This window comes from Paroedura picta, chromosome 17 (genome assembly GCF_049243985.1).
Source record: "Paroedura picta isolate Pp20150507F chromosome 17, Ppicta_v3.0, whole genome shotgun sequence".
NCBI classification, from domain to species: domain Eukaryota; kingdom Metazoa; phylum Chordata; class Lepidosauria; order Squamata; family Gekkonidae; genus Paroedura; species Paroedura picta.
The window spans coordinates 8,644,160-8,664,168 of record NC_135385.1 but is presented as its reverse complement, the minus strand read 5'-3'; the positions used below and the strand labels follow the sequence as shown (position 1 = coordinate 8,664,168).

At 55.1% G+C, this 20,009-nt stretch overlaps 1 protein-coding gene across 1 annotated transcript in view; it reads left to right on the top strand.

The window, feature by feature from the left end:
* The window catches only part of INTS1 (integrator complex subunit 1), a 32,210-nt gene extending 19,627 nt beyond the window's left edge, over positions 1–12,583 (top strand). The window contains exons 30-47 of the mRNA XM_077316132.1: positions 311–565; positions 1,392–1,551; positions 2,064–2,204; positions 3,088–3,265; positions 3,640–3,763; positions 3,974–4,104; positions 4,267–4,354; positions 5,451–5,677; positions 6,176–6,299; positions 6,685–6,818; positions 7,218–7,410; positions 7,822–7,949; positions 8,180–8,292; positions 9,053–9,166; positions 9,578–9,648; positions 10,027–10,118; positions 10,312–10,421; positions 11,969–12,583. Of these exons, the coding sequence (XP_077172247.1) occupies positions 311–565; positions 1,392–1,551; positions 2,064–2,204; positions 3,088–3,265; positions 3,640–3,763; positions 3,974–4,104; positions 4,267–4,354; positions 5,451–5,677; positions 6,176–6,299; positions 6,685–6,818; positions 7,218–7,410; positions 7,822–7,949; positions 8,180–8,292; positions 9,053–9,166; positions 9,578–9,648; positions 10,027–10,118; positions 10,312–10,421; positions 11,969–12,084 (2,499 nt within the window). The 3' untranslated portion in view covers positions 12,085–12,583. The remainder of the gene's footprint in view (positions 1–310; positions 566–1,391; positions 1,552–2,063; positions 2,205–3,087; positions 3,266–3,639; positions 3,764–3,973; positions 4,105–4,266; positions 4,355–5,450; positions 5,678–6,175; positions 6,300–6,684; positions 6,819–7,217; positions 7,411–7,821; positions 7,950–8,179; positions 8,293–9,052; positions 9,167–9,577; positions 9,649–10,026; positions 10,119–10,311; positions 10,422–11,968) is intronic.
* Positions 12,584–20,009: the final 7,426 nt, after the last annotated feature.

The following is a 20,009-nucleotide window of genomic DNA, read 5'->3' as shown; positions in this document are numbered from 1 at the left end:
GACAGCTTATCCCACTTCCCATTTTGGGGGGGCAGAAAACCAGGGGAATGGTTTGTCCTCCAGCAAGGGAGTGATTTGTGGGTAGACTGGCCCTGGACATGGAGGTTCCATTCAGCCTGCATCAGTCGCAGCGGCTGTAAGACCCCGGGGTCGGCCTCTGTGCCCTGTTATCGGCCCCTCTGTGAGGTGGATTCCTGGACTAGACGGACTGATCCCGCAGGGCTGACCCCGCAGGGCTGTTGTTCTTCGCCGGAAGCGTGGCTTTTAAAAAAATCAGCCCAGACTTACGAAGCTTTTCCCTCCCACCCAGCTGTTCCCGTTGAACCCGGATCCCCGCTGGCAGAACACGAACCCCCGCCCCCTCGCCCTGGCTCTGCAGCAAGCCCTGGGGCAGGAGCTGGCTCGGCTTCGCCAGGGGAACCCCCCCGGGCCGGGGATCGCCGCCCGTCTCCTCCAGGCCTTGGGAGCGCTCTTGAGCTCTGCCCACGGCGGGGCCTTGGTGATGATGATGCACAGGAATCACTCCGTCTCCTGCCCGCTGATGCGCTTGCTCTACCAGTACCAGGTGAGGGCGAATGCCTCCTCCCACGGCTTCCCCATCACGGCTCGTCCAGGAAGGCGCAGAATTAAAGCCATAGAATCATATGACCCTAGAGTGGGAAGGGGCCACATCCAGGCCATCTAGTCCACCCCCTGCTCAGTGCAGGATCAGCCTCCAGCATCCAGGAGAAGGATCTGTCCAGACGCTGCTTGAAGACGGCCAGTGAGGGGGAGCTCCCCACCTCCTGAGGCAGCCCATTCCCCTGCTGAACTAGACTCCTAGAATCCTAGAGTGGGAAGGGGCCATGCAGGCCATCTAGTCCCACCCCCTGCTCAGTGCAGGATCAGCCTCAAGCAGCCAGGAGAAGGATCTGTCCAGCCGCCAGTGAGGGGGAGCTCCCCACCTCCTTAAGCAGCCCGCCCCACTGCTCTGACTGTGAAATTATTTCCCCTGATGATATCTAGCTGATGTCGTTCTCCACGTGGTTTCCACCCATTCCTCTCCTCTGCGGCCCCCAGGAACCTGTCCCTGCCCTCCTCGGAGGGACCACCTTTCAAATCCTTCCAGAGAGCCCTCCTGTCCCCTCTCAGCCGCCTCCTCCCCAGGCTGGACATCCCCAAATCTCCCAGCCTTCCCCCCACAGGGCTCAGTCTCCAGGCCCCGGACCCTCCTCGCCACTCTCCTCCGCCCCCCTCGCATTTTCGGAAGGGAGGCCTTTAGAACTGTTCAGGTTTCCAGAACGCCACTTGCTCGTCCAGCTCTGTGGGCTTTCGGGCCTGACCACACCCCCGCCGTCAAAACGCTCTCCTCGGAACGGCGTTGATCGCTTTGCCCTTTGCTTCCTCTCCAGCGCCTGGCCCCCCAGGACACGGCCGTCTCCTCGCTCTTCTTCAAAGTCCTCATGCAGGTGCTGAAGTGGCTCGAGAACCCGGCCGTGGACGACGGGCCCCTCCGGACACAGCTCAAGTCCTTTGCTGTCCAGTCTTCCGCCAAGCACCGGATCAACGACGGTAAACGGCTCCATCCAGGCGGGGGCGCTCTCGAGAGGCCGGAAGGCCCTTCGGCTGCTTAGGCATTTTTTAAAATCGGCATTTGGAGCCTCAGGATCCCAGTTTCCCAGTCGGGCCCCCTAAGAATTGGGCTTTGAATAGCAGAAATATCTTTTGATTTTTCACTCGCCTCTTTAACGCAGGACTTTCTCATCCCAGGGTACTGTGAAGCCCTGGGATTTCTTGGTGGCCCTGGGAACATTTCCCAAGTGGGTGGGAGTTAGCTAATGTTTAACATATTTTTAAAATTCGTTAAACGTTTATCGGGTGAGAGGACCCTCCAAAACGGCCCGTGAAGGGCCCGGAAGGGGAGGGAAACAGGGAAACCTTTCTCCGTGGGCCTCTCTTGCGCCCTCCCGGGGTCAAACCAGAAGGGTCGCAAGGAGGACGGCCGGCGGAAAGGCAAAAACCGGGTGGGAGTTTGTGGGTACCTCTTGATTCGTTTCCCGCCCCCCTTTTTCCCCCCACGGCAGTTCGAGGGGGGTTCCTCCTCCTGGCGGAAGCGCTGGCCTTCCGCCGCGACGCGGACGTGATCGGCTCCACCGTGAGGGCCACCGTCGCCTCCCTGAAGACCAGCGGAAAGTACGGCGTGGAACCCGAGCTTGTCAGCAAAGGTGGGGCTCACTGCGGTGTCCCGCTCGAGGGGAGGACGGGGGCCTGCTCGCTCTCTGCGAGGGCTCGGCCAATGAGGGAAGGCCGCCTCCCTCGGCGGGAGCAGCCCTTTTCTGAACGAGTTCCGCCTGGCGGAAAGAGCGAGCGGAAGTTGCAATGTGATATCCCCATTCGGCTTATCGGCCAGTTCTGGCTTGGGGGATTTCGCGTTTTCCCGCCCTCTGTGACCTGATCGTAGAAGCAGGGTCGTTATGACAGTTCTCTCAATGTGGGCAGAAGGGTTTGAAGGACCCGCAGTGAAATTTTATCATTAGTTTGTTAGTTAGCTGATTTGCGAGGGCAGAAGAAGAGTTGTTTTTTTATATGCCACTTTTCTCTACCCGAAGGAGTCTCAAAGCAGCTTACAGTCGCCTTCCCTTCCTCTCCCCACAAGAGACACCCTGTGAGGAAGGTGGGGCTGAGAGAGCTCTGTGAGAACAGCTCTAGCTGTTGCCTAGCTCAGTGTCATCAACCGGGCTATAAGTGGAGGAGCGGGGAATCAAACCCAGCTCTTAGCCACAACACCCCCAAGAAAAGCGGGGTATAAATTTTCAAAACGAAAACAACAGCATGGTGCAGTGGTTAAAGAGAGGAACTCCTCTCCCACAAGGTTGGGTGACCTTGGGCCAGGCACAGTTCTTCCAGAGCTCTCCTCTGTGAGGAGTAGCGTCCTTTTGTGGGGAGCGGAAGCGAAAGGTGCTCGTAAGCTGCTTTGGGGCTCCTCCAGATGCTGAAAAGCGGGGTATATTTTTCTGTCCCACGATGCGAGTCGTGCAGTCACCCTGCTCTGTGGCTTCTTTAGCAGAGTGGTTCATTGCCAAAGGATTCTTCTCTCCTTGCGCCTAGTCCTTCGGGGCCTGACGGAGACCCGTTCGCCCTACCTGGAGGAGCTGCTGGCCGCCCTCTTCTCGGTGTCTGCGGAGGCCTCCTGCTTTCCTGCCTCGGGCCCCGTGGCCGTGGTGAGCTCCCTGCTGCTCCAAGACCGTGAGGAGACCGCCGTGAAGACGGAAGCAGAGGCCTGCAGGTGGGCTGGTGGAAGAGGCAGCTTCGTAGTTTTTCCGGCTTCTGGCTCAGCGGAAGGTGACCCCTTCTGTGGAGCTGAACCCACAGGGAGCCGGCGTGGTGTAGCCGTTAACAGCAGCGGCCTCTGACGTGGAGAACCGGGTTCGATTCCCCCGCTCCTCCTCCACGTGGAGCCGGCGGGGGTGACCTTGGGCCCGGCGCAGTTCTCCCAGAGCTCCTTCCGCCGTCGTGGGGAGGGGAAGGGAAGGCGACGGGATAGAATTTCAAGAAATGATAATAATAAATAATTGCAAGCCGCTGTGAGACTTCTCGGCGTGGTAAAAAGCGAAGTGCCGAAAGCCAGTTTTTCTTGTTGGTGTTACTCCCGAACTGCAGTGTCAAAACCACCCAGCTGGGTCCCTCCTCCGGCCTCTTCATCGACTGGCTGGAAATGCTGGATCCGGAGGTCGTAAGCAGCTGTCCAGATCTCCAACAGCGGCTGCTGTTCTCGTGGAACAAGGTGAGGGGGAGAGGGCCGATCAAAGAGAGAGACAGGAGGGGTCAGAGGGCAGGGGTACCCCTTAGAGCAGCGGTAGTCAAACTGCGGCCCTCCAGATGTCCCCGGACTACAATTCCAAGGAGAACCCTACGGCGCCTGTCCGCATTGCTGTCTTTTCCCTGCTGCACCTTCTCCCTTGTAATTACCCGTCCCTTTCTCCCCTCTCGCCAGGAGAAAGGATCTTCCGAATCGGAGCCGCCCTCCTTCCGCCCGTACCTTCTGGCGCTCCTCACGCACCAGTCCAACTGGACCACCCTCCATCGCTGCATCGAGATCCTGCTGAGCAAACACCGGGAGCAAAGGTTTGACACCTCCCGAGCTGGCTGCGGTTGTGGGGGAAGGAAGGGGAAAGGGTCTAAGCTTTTTTGGGATTCTTTCCGGCAGTAAAAAAAAGAAAATCCCTCTTCGTTTTGGCTTTCTGTACAGAGACGCGCACAAAACCCGATTTCTCTGTCTCCTTCTAGGTTTGACCCGGCGGCTTCCCTCGATTTCCTCTGGGCCTGTATTCACATCCCTCGGATTTGGCAAGGCAGGGACCAGAGGATCCCCCAGGTAAGGGGCTCGTTCTCTGTCAGGTGGCTTGGGAGGGAGGCGGCCGGGGGGGGGCGGCTTTTGTAACATCCCTGTTTGAAGGGCTAGAGCAGGGCTAGTCAAACTGCGGCCCTCCAGATGTCCATGGACTACAATTCCCAGGAGCCCCTGCCAGCATTCGCTGGCAGGGGCTTCTGGGAATTGTGGTCCATGGACATCTGGAGGGCCACAGTTTGATTACCCCTGGGCTAGAGCATTGGTCAGCGGCTCGTTGTGAGACCTTTGAGGAGGAAGGAAGGGTGGCGGCCTCTAATCTGGAGAGCCAGGTCCAAATGCAACCAGGCCATCAGAGTTCTCCGAGAGCTGTTGTCTCTGAGCAGTTCTCTCAGAGCTCAGGCGTCTGTTGTGGAGAGGGTTGTAAGCCGCTTTGAGGCTCGTTTGGACAGTGAAAAGCAGGAAACACAGGCATAAAAAAAAAACAACCACCCAGCTTCTTCTCCAAAATGGTAGATGGTTTGAAGGAGGGGGTGAGGCACGACGTCAGGGGTAAAGAAGAAACAGTGGGCTGTACACAAGACCATGTCACAAAGCCCAAAAGAAGAAAGGCCGGGTGACAATATTTTAATTTCCACATCGGCTTTGTTATGGAGGATTTATAGAAACACAACTTTATATTGAATATATATATATATATATACACACAGTAGAAAGACCCCATATAGAATTATCCCGAATTAACTATTAAAAAAATAAAAAATTGATTACAGAAACCAGTTCCCTCTTTGTCAACATGCCGCGTAAGAGAAAGAACATGAAATAACAGTGAAAATACGCAGTGTGTTATGAAAGGGATGGCCGAACAGTGGCTCTCCAGCGGTCCGTGGACTACAACTCCCATGAGCCCCTGCCAGCCGGCAGGGGCTCATGGGAGTTGTAGTCCACAGACAGTGGCTGACCCACAGTTCGGCCACCCCTGTGGTATGAAGTAAAATACATAACAGGACAATCGCCAAACGCCTTAAAACCCCACTGTGAAAGAACTCGTAATTCTCCCTCACCCGGCGCTCCTCAACGCCGTGGTGCTCCTCTCCAACCATCTTTGCGATGCCCCCTCCAGAAACGGCGGGAGGAGTTCGTGCTCCGCCTGGAGGCGCCCAAACTGACCAGCCTGGTGGAGCTGATCCTGGCGGAGTCGGAGACTCGCGGCCCCGCGCCCGAGCAAGAGGCCTGCTCGGTGGTCCAGTCCCGCCTGCCGCTCCTCCTCAGCTGCTGCCACGGAGACGTCAAAAGCGTCAAGAAAGTCGTGGAGTACCTGACAGGCTGTGCCCAGCAGCGGGGGAGCAGGTGAGGAGACGCGTAGGGGCGCGGGCGGGGAGAGCGGACTGCTGGCGGATAGACGGGAGACCCGACGCGGGACGGCTTCACTCCCTCGAGGAAGCCAGGAAGGCCCAAACAAGGCTGAGAATGAGACAGTATTTGGGAGGCCGCGAGAGCCAGCTTGGGGCAGCAATGAGGAGCAGCAAATTCTAATCTGGAGACCTGGGTGGTTCGGCCCCCTGCTCCTCCACACACAGCTCAGTCCTTAGTATCTGCAGTCAAAAGGAAAGCTCCCCGCCTGAGACCCTGCAGAGCCATGGAGCTGTGGCTCAGTGGGAGAGCCTCTGCTTGGCACGCAGAAGGTCCCCGGTTCAATCCCCGGCATCCCCAGTTAGAAAGGACCAGGCAGGAGGGGATGGGGAAGAACTCCCTGCGTCTGCTGGACTTGGAGACCCCCATGCCTCTGTGTGCTTGGCAGTAACACGGGCAAATTCCCCTCCCGTCTCTTTTCCTTCCCGGTTCTAGCTCGATGGGGAAGCACTGCCAAGATCTCCTCCTTCAGATCTACCTCCAGCTGCCCGAAATCCTGGTGCCGGTGCCAGAGACCCTGCTGCCCAGCGAAGGGGCCACCAGCAGCAGCACCTGCAAGGCAAGGATTCGCGCCCGATTTGAGGGAGCGGGCCTGGAGAAACATCCCGAACCGTCTGCGTCATGAATAATTTCCTTTCGCCCGTCCGGCATCCGCTGCCCACTGGCTTCTCCGGACGTCCCGAGTTCTAGCCTTTGGGGAGAGGGAGAAGAATTTCTCTCGGGGCACCTTCTCGCTGTTGCTGACGTTGCTTAAAAACAGCACCAGCCACCCCCGGGCAGAGCCCTTTAGAAATTATCTGGTTTCGCCCCTAGAAGCCCAGCAGCAAAAGCACGTTGGAAGCGCTTAATTCATGTGCGGAATGAGCCGGGGAAGCAATCCAATGAGCGCCAGTGAATTTTGCAGGGCTGTCGCGCTTAACTTTGTCGCACTTCCCCTCCCGCAGCTGGACGCCTTGGTGCACCGGTTCATCACCCTCCTCTCCGACTCCAACGACTCGAAAGCCAGCGAGAGCCGCCTGTGGGACGCCAACATGGCCTGCCGGAAGCTGGCCGTGGCACACCCCATCCTCCTGCTCAGGTTTTTCTCCCGCGACTCACGTCCAGGTCCTTTTCGGGGTCCTCGGAGGCGTTCCCCGGGGCCCAGAGAAAGGGGCGCCCCTAGCCGCGGCTACTGACAGGAATGGGCCGGCAGGGCTCCCGAATGTAAGGCTAAGATCTGGGAAAACTGGGTAGAGAAAAGCGGCATATAAAAACTAACTCTTCTTCTTCAGTAATCTCAGGGCTCTCTCAGCCTCACCCACCTCACAGGGTGTCTGTTGTGGGGAGAGGAAAGGGAAGGCAAATAGAAGCCACTTTGAGACTCCTTCAGGTAGAGAAAGCGGCATATAAGACCCAACCCCTCTTCTTCTTCTTCTGGAGGGTCCCCAGGTGGGTCTTCCCTTATCCATTTCTTCCCTCCTCTCGGCCGCCTTCCCAGGCACCTGCCGATGATCGCCGCCCTCCTCCACGGCCGGGTCCACCTCAACTTCCAGGAGTTCCGCCAGCAGAACCACCTGGCTTTCTTCAGCCACGTCTTGGGCATCCTGGAGCTCCTCCAGCCGCAGGTCTTCCAGAGCGAGCACCAGGGGGCGCTGTGGGACTGCCTGCTCTCCTTCATCCACCTGCTCCTGGTGAGGAAGAGCGCCCTTGTGAGCAAACGTGTGGCTGCCCCTTCCTGGATCAGGCCTTCCTGGGTCCATCGCGGTCAGGACTGCCGACTCAGACTTGGGTGGCGGCGTGGCTCAGCGGGAAGGCCTCTGCGTGGCCGGCAGAGGGTCCCGGTTCAATCCCCGGCGTCTCCATTTAAAAAGAAAGACCTCTGTCCCGTGTCAAAAGATCTGTTTTGGGCTGGCTTGGATTGCAGGCAAGGAAAGAGCGGGGAGGGGGAGCCAGGCTGTCTCTTTGCAGGGGAGCTGGGTTCAAATCTTGCCGGCCCTCGCGCCTGCCTGCCCGATTTCCATGCTTGTTTGAGAGGTGGGAGGGGAAGGGGAGATTCTGAGGAGATTCTGAAGCCCCCTCCCGCCTTTCCCGCCCCGTTTCAGAGCTACCGGAAGTCTTCCCGCCACCTGGCCGCCTTCATCTCCAAATTTGTGCAGTTCATCCACAAGTACGTCGCCTCCCACGCCCCGGCGGCCATCTCGTTCCTGCAGAAGCATTCAGACCCCCTCCAGTACGTACCCCGTCCGGACCCCCCCTCTCTCTCTGTCGGCACCCCGAATCAAGGTCTTGCCCATGACTTTTAAGGCCCTGAACGCTCCGGGGTCATCGCACCTGCAGGGACCGCCTTCCCCTCTATGTAATCGTTGTTAGAACCTGCCCTAAGTTGCCGTACAGCAGATGGGTACAAATAAGATTCATGATTTGGATAATTTTACGTTTTATCCCGGCCTTTCTCCGCAGCGACCTCTCCTCGGATAACAGCGATCTCGCGATGCTCAAGTCCCTCCTGGCGGGCCTGAACCTGCCCGCCACAAACGGCACCACTGACCGAGGGGAGGACAGCGAAAGAGACGGTGAGTCCCGGGGGGGTTTTGGCTCCCTGTGGAAGGGCCTGAGATGGATCGCTGGCGGAGAGGGACTCCCGTGTAACAGGGCAGTGTACAGCTTTATTTATTTCTTTTTGGAATACTTCTTAAAAGTTGTTTTTTTGGGGGGGAAAGATGACAAAAAAACGCAGTAATAAAGAGAACGGGAAAGAAGTATACAGAGCCGTGAAGAGAACACTGCTAATTTTCTCTGGGACACAAACTTCTCACCAGCTTTGCCATAATAAAAAAGGGGGGAACCCCTCTCCTTTTGCCCAGTTCTCTTAATCTCCCCCCCTCCCCACTTAATCATTGAAACCAAAAATCAGCAGTTCTTCTTTAATTCCTTTGAGTGCAAATAGTCCGTAAGGGCTTTCCGGTTAGTAAACAATGTAGCTCTTGCCTTTAATCCGGTCAAAGAAGGAAGTTTATCCATCTCTGCTAATTCCATCTTCACCCACCCATCCTCCATTGCGGAAAATGCCAACAAATTGTTTTAATAAGTTCTAGAATTGGGGACTCCGGTAGGGTGTGGGTTCCTGGAGGTGTATGGAGTCTCCTCGTAGTTAAGAACCACGCCTAGGAACGTTTGTCGGACCGGGTGGCCCTCTATTGGCCCTCCCGGGGAAACGTGACCCCTGCCGAGTTGGCGGCTGCAGTCCCACCTTGTGGCCACCCGCCAACGGGGGCGCCAGAGTGCCGTGGTGAGACTCTCCACAAAAACACACACCTTCCTTTCGTTGTCTAGATGAAGCTGCGGCGGGATCCCTGCCCCTCGTCAGCATCTCGCTATTCACCCTGCTGACCCCCGCAGAAATGGCCCCCTATATGAAGAGGCTCTCCAGGGGGCAGACCGTGGAAGGTACGGGCCGTCTCTTTTTGCATGACAGGGGGCGTTCTGCTTCCAGATAGATAATGGTAGATATTCCAACACTTCAGACCGGTGCCCCCTGAGCTGACCCCCTCCCGGATTCTTCCATGGGGGAGGACATTTTGGAAGAATACCCCCTACCCAATTTAACCTGCCGTTCGGCTCAGCTCCGGGTGACCCCCACGAACGGCGATTTCTGGAGCAGGGGGCCGAACCACCCAGGTCTCCAGATTAGAAGGACTTCCTCTCGTCTTGCAGCGAACCGGTCCAGTTTCGTCGAGGGCAGAGCAGGCCGAAATTTCGCACAGGGCCACTGTTTTCTCCAGTTTTGTCGGATGGAACGGACAGACCTCTGACCTTGTTTTTTTCTTTTCTCCCCCCCCCCCCCCCCACACGTCGCAGATATCTTGGAGGCGCTGACCGACGTCGACGAGATGTCCCGGCGGAAGCCGGAAATCCTCTCGTTCTTTTCGGTACGTCTGACGTCATCTTTTGGCCTTCGGCTCCACGTGCAGCCAGCTCGGTGACCTTGGGCTAGTCACAGTCCTGTTAGAGCTGTTCTCACAGAGCAGTTCTCTCTGAGCTCTTTCTACCCCACGAGGGACGAGGGAGGGAAGGCGATTCTAAGCCGCTTTGAGACTCCTTTGGGGAGGGAAAAGCGGGGGGGATTAAAAAAACGACTCTTCTTCTTAAAATTATTTTAATAATATTTGGGAAAGTGGGACTCGGGCAGGGCCGGGAACCCCGCAGGGGGGCAGAGAAACACCTCAGTCTGCTCACACTTCACACCCGCAACGGGAAATGTTAGTCGAAGCCTCTCTAAGCTCCTCTGTTCCTCCCGCCCTCCCCAGACTCACCTGCAGAGGCTCATGAGCTCTCCGGAAGAGACCTGTCGGACACTGGCCTTCTGCCTCGCCCTCCGCTCCATACAGAACAACCCCAGGTGAGCGGCAAAGGGGGCTCGGTGGGCGGGAAGGGGGCGAGGACAGGGGGGCCGCTCTCCCTTGGAGGACTTAGAAGTCCAGATGCAGAGAGCCAACCAACTCTTCTTCGTCTTGGGCCTCACTTGAGGCCACGATGGGGACGTCAAGTCCTTCCAGGCGCCTTTAAAGCATCTCCCTGTTTGGGGTTTGCAGCATGGCTTCCGACTTCCTCCCGACCTTCATGTACTGCCTCAGCAGCCGCGACTTCGAGGTCGTCCAGACGGCCCTGAGGAACCTGCCGGAATACACCCTCCTTTGCCAGGGTAAGTTCGGCAGAGACGTTTCACCGGCGCCCCGACGGGGACGCCGAGCGGTTCTCGCCGTCCTCCCCGCCCTGAGATCCTCACAACGGTCTTGTGAGGCGGGCCAAGGCGAGTGTTCACGAAGCCTCTGGATCCCTGAGGGAAATTCAGGGGAAGGCCTCGGCCTCTCTGCCCTGTTCTAGGATCTCCAGAAGCCGCTGGGAGACGGGGCGCTGGCCTAGATGGACTCCTGGTCTGATCCAGGAGGGCCCGGCTGATGTGTTTTTCTGCATGGATTTGGCCACATTTCTGTTTACTTTCCATGCTTGACTCCTCCCTGCTCCTGGTCCTCCCTCCCCAGCCTCTCACAATCTAGTTTTTCTACTGTCCTGAGTATTTTGGTTTAAGCTCTGCAAAAGGCAAGCAACATTGGGTTGCCAGAAAGCTAGAAAAGTGCCTTTTCTTGCAATGCTTGGGAGGTCAGGTGCGGGCTTCGAATCCAGCTTGCAGCTCTCCTGCCGGACGAATGCTTGCCAGGCAGGGGGAGACGGTGGCTTCGCGGGCTGTGTGTTTTGGTCAAAATGTCACCGGGCAACCTTTTCTTTGATCCCTGGCAAATATTGGCCGATGTTCCCATTAGGCCCAGGCGGTTCTGATATCCGGCAGCCCTCTTTGCCCTTCATGATAGATTTTTTAGAAGCATGAATAAATCTTTGAATAGCACAAGGGGAAATACCACGGACGTTGCTTCGGGGGGGATGAAAAGCTCCCCAATAATGCCCATGAGGTCGAGGGCACCCTTGAATGTGGCTAATCCGCAAATCCAGGCAGCTGGAAGACCTGCGTGGCAGCAGTGGCTGAAATGTCGAGTCTCGTTCGGAGAGACCCGAGTTTGAATCTCTCCGCAGGTGGATGTGGTTAAGAACGGCAGCGTCCCATCCGGAGAGCCGGGTTTGATTCGCCACTCGTCTTCCCCATGCGGCCAGCTGGGCGACCTTGGGCCAGTCACAGTGCTCTTAGACTCGTTCTCACACAGCAGTTCTCTCCGAGCTCTCTCAGCTCCGCCCACCTCCCAGGGTGTCTGTTGTGGGGAGAGGAAGGGAAAGGTGATTGTAAGCTTCACCCACAGATTGGTGCCAGGAATTGCTGAGAAAGTCTGCAAGAACACAAGAGCTGTTCTCTGATGTTGACGCCTCCCTCCCCCCTCCCAGAATGGGTGGTTTTGACAAATTCAGCAAGGAAAGGTTTATCAGTGTTACAAGAAGAGCTGTTTTTTTATACCCAAAGGAATCTCAAAGCATCTTACAAACACCTTTTCCTTCCTCTCCCCGCCACACACAGGTGGGTAGGGCTGAGAGAGCTCTAGGAGAACTGTGACTGACCCAAGTCCACCCAACTGGCTGCACATGGAGGAGCAGGGAATCAGATCCAGATCTCCAGAGTCGGCCACTCTTAACCACCGCCCCGCCATGGGAGAGCTTAAACAGAAGCTTCCATGTTCAGAGGCGGTCTATCTGAATGCCGGGCATTGATGGCTCTCCCTAATATCATTTTCCTCTTGCCACCAGAGCACGCAGCGGTCCTCCTACACCGGGCCTTCCTGGTTGGGATGTATGGACAGATCGACACGGGCTCCCAGATCTCAGAGGCCTTGAAGATCCTGCACATGGAAGCCATGATATGAACCGGAGTCGGATTTGAGGACCCAAAACTCAGAGAGGGGAAGGGCTGAGCCTCTCCTCCGTCGCCCCAGGGCTGCTGACAGGGACAGCCCCAGAGACACCAGTCCGGGGTCCGTCCCACGGTCCAAAGCGGGCAAAGGACACACCGGCGAGAAAACTTTGACTGAAAGAAAAGCAGGCTTGGGTTCGGAGGGCGCTGGGCCTCCTCCGAAGGTCCCTTACGTGGAAGTCAGACAGATTCAGAAGCTGGGGAAACAGGGTTTTAAAGTTTTTTAGCCTGTTGTCATGTTGGGGGAGCTGAATCTGTAACCAGACCAGGACCCCCCCCCCCTTTTCTTTGGGGTTGACAGTCGACTTCCCCCGAGGGGGGGGGTTTATCGCCAGAGACCACCCACGCCAAAACGCAGGTGGGAGCGTAGCCAGTGCTGCATCTCACAAAACCCCAAAAGATGTTGTTGCTCTTTTTAAAAAAATTAAAAATAAAGCAGGTTATTTCTGTTACGCTTTCTGCTTCTCGATCCTGTTTCCCTTTCATTTTCCGAATCGGGTTTCGTCACCTTAAATTTTATGTAGTGTCTTCGATTTAAATCACAACTCTCTCCCCCGTGGGGACCCCGAGTGGCTCACGGTATTCCCCTCCCCTCCGTCTTGTCACCACAACGACCCTGTGAGGGTGGTTAGGCTGAGAGAGTAACCGGCTCAAGAAGTCCAGCACTGCATCCCCTGCACTACGCTGGATCTCGTAAAAAATTATTGGTTTGTTTTTACTTCTTCCTTAAGGGAATCTAGCATCAGTAGAGCATACCGATACAGTTGGGGTGGGGTGGGGTGGCCCAGGCCTCATAGTTGGGGGGTCTTGGGGTCTTCCTTGCTTATGGAGGCCCCCTTGAAAACATTCTCGTAGCAGAGGGAGATGGAGGAAGAGAAACAAATCGCTTTTTTCTCTTTCTTATAATTCCACCACTTGGGGGCGCTCAAGGCAATGATTGAGCAGTGGACTTAGAAAGTCATTCACACATGGAACTCACGGCTGCAGGAAGTGGCGACAGCTAAAAGCTGTTTCAGAGAAACATCTGGAGCGGCGTTCTGTCAGGGGCTCTTAGCCACAAGGGGATAGATGGAACACGGCCTGGGGCAGGCGTGCTTCGTCTTCTTGGTGCTTGGAGGGCCGCAGTGGGAGGGCTTCTGGAGTTCAGGCCCTGCTGGTGGACCTCCTGATGGCCCCTGGGTTTTGGCCACTGTGTGACACAGAGTGCGGGACTGGAGGGCCCATTGGCCTGATCCAACACGGCTTCTCTTACATCCTTACGCCTGGGGCAGGGACGCACTGCAATCCTGGTGCATCGGGGCAATACCGACAAATGGGACGGCTGGTAGTGTCTACAATCGAAGAGAGAGAGAGAAACCGACCCTTAGGCTGCTAACAATATTATCAAAACAGTACAGAACAGACTAAAGTAAAAAGTCTCTTCGTTCTGCCTTGCTTTATTGTCGTGTAGAGTCCAACCGGAACGGTTTCTAGATCTATCTAGAGCGTAATTTCCCTCAGTGGTTGTCCCAAACATAAATAGACTTTTTACTATTCTGCACCATTGTGATGATATTGTGAGTAGCCTAGGAATAAGTTTTTTCTCTCTCTCTGATTGGGGCTTGGGGGGAACACGAGTGGGAGGGCTTCTGGCCTCCCCGGTGGGCCTCTTGATGCTCCCTGGGTTTTGGTCACCGTGACCCACAGCGCTGGTCTGCCTGGGCCGTTGTCCCCTTCCTTTAAAGACGGAGGACGCCTCTTCTGCTGTCCTGAGCAGTTGACCAAGCGGCTGCAGGAGAGAGCCAGCCACAAACGGAGTAAAGGCACCCAAGGAAGGATCTCCAGGCCTAGAAGCTAGCTTCCCCAAAGTGTCCTCCGAACGGCTCTGTGGGACGGCAAACAGCTCCTGTCTGCTCTGCTGTGGTTCGTCTCGGGGCTGACAGTTCGTCCGGCATGAGTGCTCAGCCAGGGGCCTTCTGTGCATCTTAGTCACACTTCCTGTTTGAATCCAGAAGAAGCATCTGAGGACTCAAGAAATCAGGAGAACCGGGTTAGAGTTCCCCACTCCTCCTCCACGTGCAGCCAGCTGGAGTGACCTTGGGCTTGCCACAGTTCTCTCTGGGCTCTCTCGGCCTGACCGAAGAAGGGTAGGCGATTGGAAGCCGCTTTGAGCCTCCTTCGGGTTGTAAAAAGCAGGGTATAAAGAACCGGTTTTTATGATGGTGCTGAATCAGGCCCTCTTCTGATGTTCCTAGGGAGACCTCAGCCTCTCTGTCCAGTTGTTGGCCGTCCAGAGGTTGACTGGACTAGATGGACCCTCACTGGTTTGGGCAAAAGCCCCACATGACCCCTCCTCTCCAAAAACACTGGGCAGATGCCACATTGGGGCCCCCTGTCACAAAACATGCACAGCTCAGTCCTCGGCATCTGCCGGGAAGAAAACATTCAGACCAAGGTGACCCAGAAGGTCCCCGGAAAGCCGCTTCCCATCCTCAGAGATGAAGGCAGCTCTTGGTGGGCCGAACATCTGAGCTGCTTGAAGGCTCGTCCTGGGAGGCCTTGGACCTCCTACCGTCTCTCGGAGTCAGGAAAAGGGTAGCCGGCTTCCTTCAAAGCAGCCGGTGTCCTCCTAACCAGGGACAGTGCCTGTCTTCATCGACGCATCTCATCTCCGTCCCGACCAGCCTGTTTGCTTTCCCCTTTTTGGGTCCGCCCTTTTGCCCTGATCCAGCCGCATCTCTCCCTGCCTTGGAAGTATAATCCTGCTTGGGGCAGTTGAGAAAGTTATAGGAGAACTGGGAGAACTGGTTGTCTGTTTATTTAGCTTGCCGCCTGCATGTCGTGTAGCCAGGAGATGTGAGTTTTTCCGGCAGCCGGGCAAGGAAATTTCGGAGGCGGTTGGCCCTTTGCTGCTTCCGTGCTCCTTGGGGGAGCGATCTCCCAAATCCTCCCAGCCAAATCCCAGCTCCGCTCAGCTTCCGAGATCTGATGGATCGGGGTTCGGAAAGGGATCTACCAAGCAAAGTTCGTGAGTGCAAGATTCAGGGGGTTGGTTCTACAAAATAAATCAGGCCGCCTCTCCAAGCGTTTGGCGAATTACGGCAGGCGGTTTTGTTAAAATGAAAGCGACCGGGCACCCAAGTGTGAGAGAGTGAGATTTACCCATCCCTTGAGGAGTGCGACGCTTTTTGCTACAAAGGCCTGCTGAAATTGAAGCTGTGCAGAGGGCCAACAGGCAACCTCTTGGGAGGAACGTCAGGAATCCTGCTGCCTCTCTAATCTAGAATGAGCTGCGCCTAATGTGGAGAGATTGCAGAATCACCCGCATCTGTCAGGGACTGAACGGAAGCCAGGAATCCTCGGAACAGGGACTCGTACAGCGATGCAGCGGGAAGCCTCTTTTGAGCGGAAACGGGATTCGAGAACAGCTTCATTTTTCTACAAAGTGCTGGCGATTCTTTTACTTATGAGCCTTTGGGGAAATCACTGCTCAAAACTGTGTGTGGTGTGTGTGTGTTTTTCCCAAACCCCCATCTTCCAAGTCCAAATCTCGCACTGCCATAATGTCATGATGCTAATTGTGCCCCTGGCACATATTTTTCGACTGGCGCAGTACTTAAAATTGCTTTGAAAAGTCCCGAGCATTTTTCTTCGGGAATCTAAACTCCTGGCGACATTTTCCTGTGGGTGGACGGTTTTATTAATAAACCACCCAATCTGTGTGACCCCAGATTTTGGCTTTTTTACGGGCCTTTGGAGATACCAAGGGGGTCCCGTTTTGTGCTGTCCAAAAGTAGGAAAGGGGGTGTGCATGAGCAGTGTGGGGAGAAAAGTTCGGTCCGTGCTCCCAAAAGGATTTGGGACTAATGTTCTCTTGCTTCTCTCCCTCGCCCGTGCAGGGGGGCTGGACCTCTCGAAACCCCTCCCACAGGGAAACCCACCCAATGGCTGCCTTTAACGGCCAAGGGGAACTGATTCCCACCAATCCCAAAAGCAAGACCCAAGTTTACTCTGTCGCTTTACCGCGTGGCAAAGAAGTCAATTTGGCCACGCCGCAAAAAACGAGGCCAATGCTTCATTTAGAGAGAGACCGGCCGACGGCTTGGAATCGACGTTCGAGCCTTGCAGACCCGGGTTCAGATCCCAGCGCTGCCACGGAAATATGACCTCGGGGCAGTTGTGTGCTCTCAGCCTGACCCACCTCGAAGGGTTGTTGTGGGGATGGAAAGGGGGTGAGGAGAATGTGGGCAGCTGCTCTATGAATCATAGAATCATAGAGTTGGAAGGGGCCATGCAGGCCATCTAGTCCAACCCCTTGCTCAACGCAGGATCAGCCCTAAGCATCCTAAAGCATCCAAGAAAAGTGTGTCTCCAACCTTTGCTTGAAGACTGCCAGTGAGGGATTCTCCATTCAGGATTCGCTCTGGATTCCCCGTTCAGGATAAATAAAGTAAACAGGATATTTGGTCCTGTGGTTTGTGGCGACTGGCAACCTGTGACCCAGGTGGGTGGTCAGCCTCTGAGCGGTGAGGGGGAGAAGCAAACAGATGATGTCTCGGAGGTAGAATGATCAAACCAAGGAACCAAACGCTGAGCTGAGGCACTGCTTATTCAAAACGACACTTGAAAACCACACCAGTTGAATTGGTCTTTCGATCGGCTTCCACAGCTGCCGATATCCGTCTCAAATGAACGTGGGAAATACCTCATTGTGGCATTACCTCTATAAAGAGCCGCGAAACCAAAAACAGTTTCGCTGAGATGAGAAGAGACGCCCTGCCTGAAAATCCAATAACGATCCCAGTCAAAACTAAACCACGAAACCTTACAGATCGTACACCGGGCAAAGTGAGGCTTGGCCAAAAGCAATAAAGAGAAATTTCAAAGAAAGATCCGGAACTGGACGTTGAACGTTGTCGATTTGATACAAGATACCGGCTGCGGAGAAGCCGGTGTGTTTTTCTGCGGTTGTTGTGAATAAATAGTGACATTTAGCACAATTATTTTGGAACCTGGGTTTGACCTTCCAGGCGGGATACGGAGAACTCGAATTGCTCGCTTCGGAATATGTTTGCTTCGGAGGGTGGATATATATTTTTTTTGGCATTCTACCCCGCTGATGTCCCTCCACTCAGCAAGCCCTGCCCTCACCCCCCCCCCCCGCCACCTCAAAATCTTTAGGGATTTCGAATCCAGAGTTGCCCATTTTCTTTGCACCGACTTTTCCATGCATCAAAACATTAATACGCTGCTTTAGTGCCATATGCTTAAAGCCTCACAGCAGCTGCGAGAGACCTTCAAAATGGGAGGAGGACAGTCCCGGAAATTTCCTGGATTGTCGCTGCGACAGCCGGGAAAAGCCTCCATGTCTAGTAGCAGTCTCCCTGCGGCGGGGACGAACGACGGAAAACAAGACTCTGCGTTTGCTCGTCTTTCCGGAAGCTCACCGATTCATCGCGTCGCTTTCTTCAGGAAACCGTTTGCCCACGGCGAGGGCCGGGGTCATGCCCAACCGGCCCTCCAAGGAATTAACCGGGTGTCCATCTCCGGCATGTTTGAAAACCCCCCTTTCGTCTTCCCCCGCTCCCCTCGCCCGCCTTCGCTATCAGCCGGCGAGGTTCCCATAACAAGAGATTGCAGCAACCTCTGGAGGAACACTAACCGTTTATAGTCGGCCGCGGCTGCTTCGGCGTGCGGCTTTAGTGGCCACAGCGGGCCCGAAATGAAATCCGAGGCTAATTCTGGAGGTGTTTCCCTGGGCGGCTTAAGAATGATGAATCTGGCGCGCCAGCCCGGCAGAGGGCTTTTCCTTCCCGCTGTATCAGCGACTGACCCAAAGTTGCAGCTTAGCGGCGTCCCTGCCCTGCCCTGCCGGAACGGAACTGGGCAAATCCCGCTCCTTCCCTTCCCCTGGCTGTGCCAGGAGGTCGTTGGACACAAAACGGCCTCTGCAGGGACTACAAACATGCTTGGGGGCAGACCTGAGCTGGTTTCCGTTGAGCAGGAACGTATTGTGCAAAAATTAAATAGGAAACGTGGCCTATTTCGCTGATCGAACGTGGGAGATTTGGATCAAAACGTCGGATGGATTTCCAGCTGTCAAAAGGACCAGCTTACGGCACCTGCAAAATCTGTTCAAAATCTCCATCAGCCGGTTTCGCCTTCCCAGGGACCTGCTCCCAAAGTGTGCGTGGATCGTTTCAAAATTCGGGGTCTGTACTGAGGTTTCCCCTTTGCAAGTTCATAGCAGGTCAAGCTGTGCTCTTGGCCCTTGAGAAACAGGAGGGGAAAAGGACCAGAAAATTGCCTCCACAGTGTGACACTCTAGGAAGTTACCCGTGTCTCTATGGTTTATATCAAAGAGACTTGGGGGGGATTCCGACGGTGTTTCCTGGAAGTGACATCACATCCTGTCAAAACTCCACCCTCCCCAGCACCACCCTGAAATCTCCTAGTACTTACAGAGGTGGAGCTGGCAAACAGTTTGCTACCACTGGTCTATCCCACTTGGCCTTCGCCCGATCCTTTCTAGCTCATATCCCACTAGCTAAAGGTGGTGGGGACTGAAGCAGAGGCCTCGCATGTGTGAATGACACTCCCGTTTCACAAAATGAGTCCTCCTTCCCTCTGAAAAGACAGGTTCGAGCCAAAATGGCTAATCTCACCTCCTGAAGCGGGAGAGAATTGCTGTCATGCTACACGAGACTAATTATTAGACAACGAGTTGTGCCCGCAAGCCCAGGTTCCTTCCTCTCCCCGAGGAGGCTGCCCGGCGCCCCTCTGCATGAGATAATGCTCTAGTCCCACGAGAGGTCAGGTAATTTGGCGGCTGCGCCGGTAATTGCCTCTCCCAATTGCTTCCGGTTCAGAATTAGCACGGGGGGCCTCTAGATAACCTGCCCAGCCTGGGTCTTTAACTGAAATTCATTTGTTCAATTTGAACAAAGCCCACGTCTTGCTTCCCCACAACCCCCATGAGGGCACACAGAGAGAATGAGAGAGTGAACTCTCTCACCGGTGCTCCTTTTGGCTGGCAGTTCCCGATGAAAGCCGCCTCCTCAATCTGCAATCTCTTTATTAGTGTAAAAACCAAAAGAGTAATTTTATTGCTATTACAGGCTGTTTGCCACTATTTGCATAATTGTGAAATGCTAATAGGACAATTAGCAATTATAGCTTAATAATTACGCCACCGCCGTAACTGTCCTATTGTATCATAATGGAATTCTTAATTCTTGCTCGGGTTTCCCCCCCCCCCCGCCCCCGTTCAGTAATCGGCCCCCTTAAGGGAGAAGGGACAGAGGTCAGGACCAACGCGAGGAGGAGACAGACAAATGGTCTGTCCTAGAAAAGAGACAAGCTACAATTTTGTTTGGCAATTCGGACAAAAATCTTCATGGCGATTCGGTGGTAGTGATTTACCACCAACTACAGCTATTTCCTGCACTCCCCCCCCCCCCCGCTGCCAAAAAAGCTCATAACATTTCCCCCTTCTTCTCTTCTCCCAGCTGCTTAAAGAATTATGGAGAGAGGAAACGACTTGGTAAAGAAGAAAGGAGAGAGAGAGATGGTCTTAACAGTCTAACTGGCTAACTGTTCTGGAAGGGAAAGCAGGGAGGAAATGAGCTCAAAGGAGCAGGAAGTTTCCAATGGAGCCAATCAGGAGACAGGTGGCTCTTTGAAAAACATCTGGAGGTTTCTGATTTTAACTTGCACTGAGAAGTAGTTTTTGCCGTTAGGGGGGCCAACAACTGGGCATAGAGGCCAAGGCTTTCCCTGCTCAGCAGATTTGGCCCTGCCTTGCCGTTATTTCCATTCCGCCGGACTTTGGCCCCGAATTATTGCCAGAGCACGGCGAGAATTGCTCCCGGGAATCGCTTGGAGGGACGACGTGTCCCA